The sequence below is a fragment of the Myotis brandtii genome, unplaced genomic scaffold (assembly GCF_000412655.1).
Source record: "Myotis brandtii unplaced genomic scaffold, ASM41265v1 scaffold46281, whole genome shotgun sequence".
Classification (NCBI taxonomy): domain Eukaryota; kingdom Metazoa; phylum Chordata; class Mammalia; order Chiroptera; family Vespertilionidae; genus Myotis; species Myotis brandtii.
In genome coordinates, this window is record NW_005367688.1 from 1 (window position 1) to 3,411 (window position 3,411).

Consider the following 3,411-nt stretch of genomic DNA (forward strand, 5'->3'; position numbering starts at 1 on the left):
CATCATTGATGTTTCTATCTCTCTCTCCCTCCCATTCATCTCTGAAATCAATATAAATATATTTTAAAAATAATAATAAATAAATAAATGCTGCTGGGAGTGTCCGTCTCCGTGGGAAGGTCATTTCCATGTACCTCCCTGAGCCATGACGCTGTGCTGTGTGCAGGGATCTGGAGGGAAGGCTGACAATCAGGAATGTCCATGGACGGGGTGACCTGCTGTTCCCCACAAAGGGCCATGTGGGCCTCAGTCCCCAGCTCAGACCCTTCCATGGAGGTCAGGTCACCCAGGACGGAACTAACAGGCTCCCTCCCACGTGGTCACGAGCCCCAAGGCTCCCACTTCATTTCCATGTGCAGCGTTGCCAGCGTGTGGAGTGAATTATTAACATTATATTCCTAACAGTGAGAGGGTTGAAAACTTAAATTTCTTCAGGATATCAGGTGAAACCCGCTTTCTGACCAAATATGCTTTATAAAATCAAAGGCTATCTCTTCCTGTCCTGACCCTGCTCCACACTCAATGGCCTTGGCCAGGTCAGAAGAGCAATCCTGGTCCAAACGACTAGCAGCCTGGCCTCACACGGGCCCTAAGCAGGACATGATTCCATGTGCCTTGGACACACGACCCCGTGGACTCAGCCTTGGAGGGAGCAGGGGAGTGTCCCCACCTCAGTCCTCACACAGTTTCTTACCAAATGTGCTTCATAAAACCAAAGGCTTCCTCTTCCTGTACTGACCCTGCTCCACACTCAATGGCCTTGGCCAGGTCAGAAGAGCAATCCTGGTCCAAACTGTTAGAATCCTACCCTACACGGGCCCTAAGCAGGACGTGATTCCCAACATCCCTTTCACACAGGAGCCTGTGCTGTTGGATATGGAGAGGGGAGTGTCCCCACCTCAGTCCACATACAGATCCATGTTTCCCTGAAAACACCGATGCCAACACTGTGAGGATCTGAGCTCTGCTCAGACCAGATTCAGGGAGGACAGACATCTGAATAGAGAAAAGAAGGCGAGGACAGGAGGGCTCAGGAGGCTGGGATGAGGGGAAGACGGGGTGTGGGGCCTGGTGGGGGCAGGGCAGGGAGGGGCTGAAGGTCAGGCTCTGAGGTCAGTCTCCTGCATTGGAGTCTTGACCCATCATCTCTGTCTGGGGGATTCTGGGAAAATCATTCACCTCCCAGGACGCTCCCTCCTCATTGGCCTGAGGAGAGGCTGGGGCCCGCAGCAGAGGAGGGTGTAGGCTCCTATGACACTGAGTGAGGGGCCCAGGGACACACTCCCCACCTGTCAGCCTCCAGGAAGCTCTCAGAAGCTGTCATGGTGATGAACCAGCTGCACAGGCAGGTGATATGCACCCTGGGGACACCAGGGGGCGCTGTGGTCCTGGTTTGAGGCCTTTAGAGGTCAGAGTCCCCTGGGCTGTGTCAAGTGCAAAGAGCAGGACTGAGCTCCTTTGAAGACCCTTCTGTTGGGCCAACCAGCTCTTAGCAATGAAACCCACACCTGCCCTCTGCCCCAGGGGAGGCCCCGCAGGAGGCCCTGGGCTCAGGGCGGGGCCAGCAGCTGAGACAGACCCTGGCTGGGCCCAGAGAGCAGATTTGCATCCCTGCTCCTCCCCCCTGAGCTGCAGGCAGAGAGGATAAGACAGGAGCTGGCAGGGCCAGTGCCAGCTGGGCAGCCGCAGGCAGCGCTCAGGACCCTCCCACCATGGCCTGGCTTCCCCTCTACCTCCTGCCCCTCGTCGTCTCCACAGGTCAGAGCGGCCACAGCCCCTGGGGTCCTGCCCCCGATTCTCCCTCCAGCTCAGTCCCAGGGGCGCCTGCTCATCGGGGTGCAGTGGGCATCGCTCTTGTGTTTTCTGTCCGCAGGTCTCTGTGCTGATCCTGTGCTCACCCAGCCCCCATCTGCCTCTGCCGCCCCGGGGGCCTCGGCCAAGCTCACCTGCACCCTGAGCCAGGAGTACAGCACCTGCACTATTCACTGGTATCAGCAGAGACCAGGACAGGCCCCTCGGTACATCATGTATCTTACGAGTTCTGGAAGCCAGGGCAAGGGGGCCGGGATCCCCGATCGCTTCTCAGGCTCCAGCTCTGGGGCCGACCGCTACTTAACCATCTCCAGCATCCAGTCTGAGGACGAGGCTGAGTACATCTGTGGTGCAGACTATAGCATTAGTGGCCAATACGGGTTCCACAGTGACACACACAAACGGGAAGTGGGGCTGAAACCTCCCTCCCTCTGTCTGCTCCTCACTGGGACTCGGGACCTGCTCCCTGTCCCTCTCCTGGGTGCTGAGATGCTGACAATTTCCTGTCAAAACCCATCACCCTTCCCCCTCCTCCTCCCCAAGGCGCCACAGGGAGAAGCAAAAGGGGGCCATGACACTTACATTCTTATCCCCCCACTGCTGTGGGCAGGAGCTGGGACAGACCACACCAGGCCCCGCAGACCGTACCCTTGAGTGTTGGGCTGCGCTGACCAGGTTTCCAGGAGCCACAGGGCCTGGGCTCTCGTCCAGGGCTCTTCTCGGGAAGGAACAGAGGCCTTGGGCTGCAGGGGAGACCTTGGACGTCGCCTGTTGCCTCCGCTGCTCCGTGGAGGGAAGCAGGGCCCTGGCAGGACGGGAGCTGAGCAGGAAGCGTCTGGTCCTCGGGGAGGCAGGACAGAGCCATGAGCCCGTGGGGGGCGCAGTGTGGGGGCCCAGGAGGGAGGCGGGGCCTGTGAGGGGGTCTGAGCAGGACCAGCCTGGAGCAGGGCCTGACTCCTCCCGCTGTGCCAGGGCCTCTGCTTGTGGGGCCAGGGCAGGCTCCCTCTCTGCCCAGGCCTTTGAGAGATGGTGCAGGAGCCCGGCCTCTCAGGAGGGACAGGGAACAGGAGGAGCAGGAGGAGTAGGAGGACCAGGAGGGGAAGGATCATGGCTGACCCTGCAGTGACCTCTGTCAGCCCAGGCAGCTGGAGCCACAGGGTCCCAGGGCCACCCCCACCCCCTCCCTGTGAAGGGCTGTTCTCTAAAGGGCTGCAGTGACTTTGCCCCAAACGAGGCCCCACAGGTCCCTCTGCAGGACGGGTCCCCACCCCTCACCCTGTAGGGAGGGGCCAGGAGGACGGTCCAGGTTCAATGCGAACCCCAGTGTGGGCCACACTCACCCAGGGCCTCCCGGAGCCTGGCTGCCCATAACGTGGGAGAGTCAGCAGTGGCCTCGATGGACAGACAGAGGGACGCGTTGTGCGAGTGAGGTCGGCGAGGGAAGGGGCAGAGGCAGATGTCCCTGCTGTGCTGAGACGGGCACCAGCCTGTGAGGGCGCCGCCTGCACACATCCCAGGTCACAGGGCGACAAGGGGCCCCGGAGAGGCCGTGGGGACCCTCTGCTGTGGCCACGGGGTGACAGGGTCAGGGTCTCAGGG

General features: G+C 60.3%; 1 gene segment (V, D, J or C); it reads left to right on the top strand.

Annotated features, from left to right (window-relative positions):
* Positions 1 to 1,680: 1,680 nt before the first annotated feature.
* On the top strand, positions 1,681 to 3,094 carry LOC106727660. The segment is given in 3 exon segments: positions 1,681 to 1,758; positions 1,874 to 2,220; positions 3,020 to 3,094. Coding segments are annotated over 3 exon segments (468 nt in total).
* Positions 3,095 to 3,411: the final 317 nt, after the last annotated feature.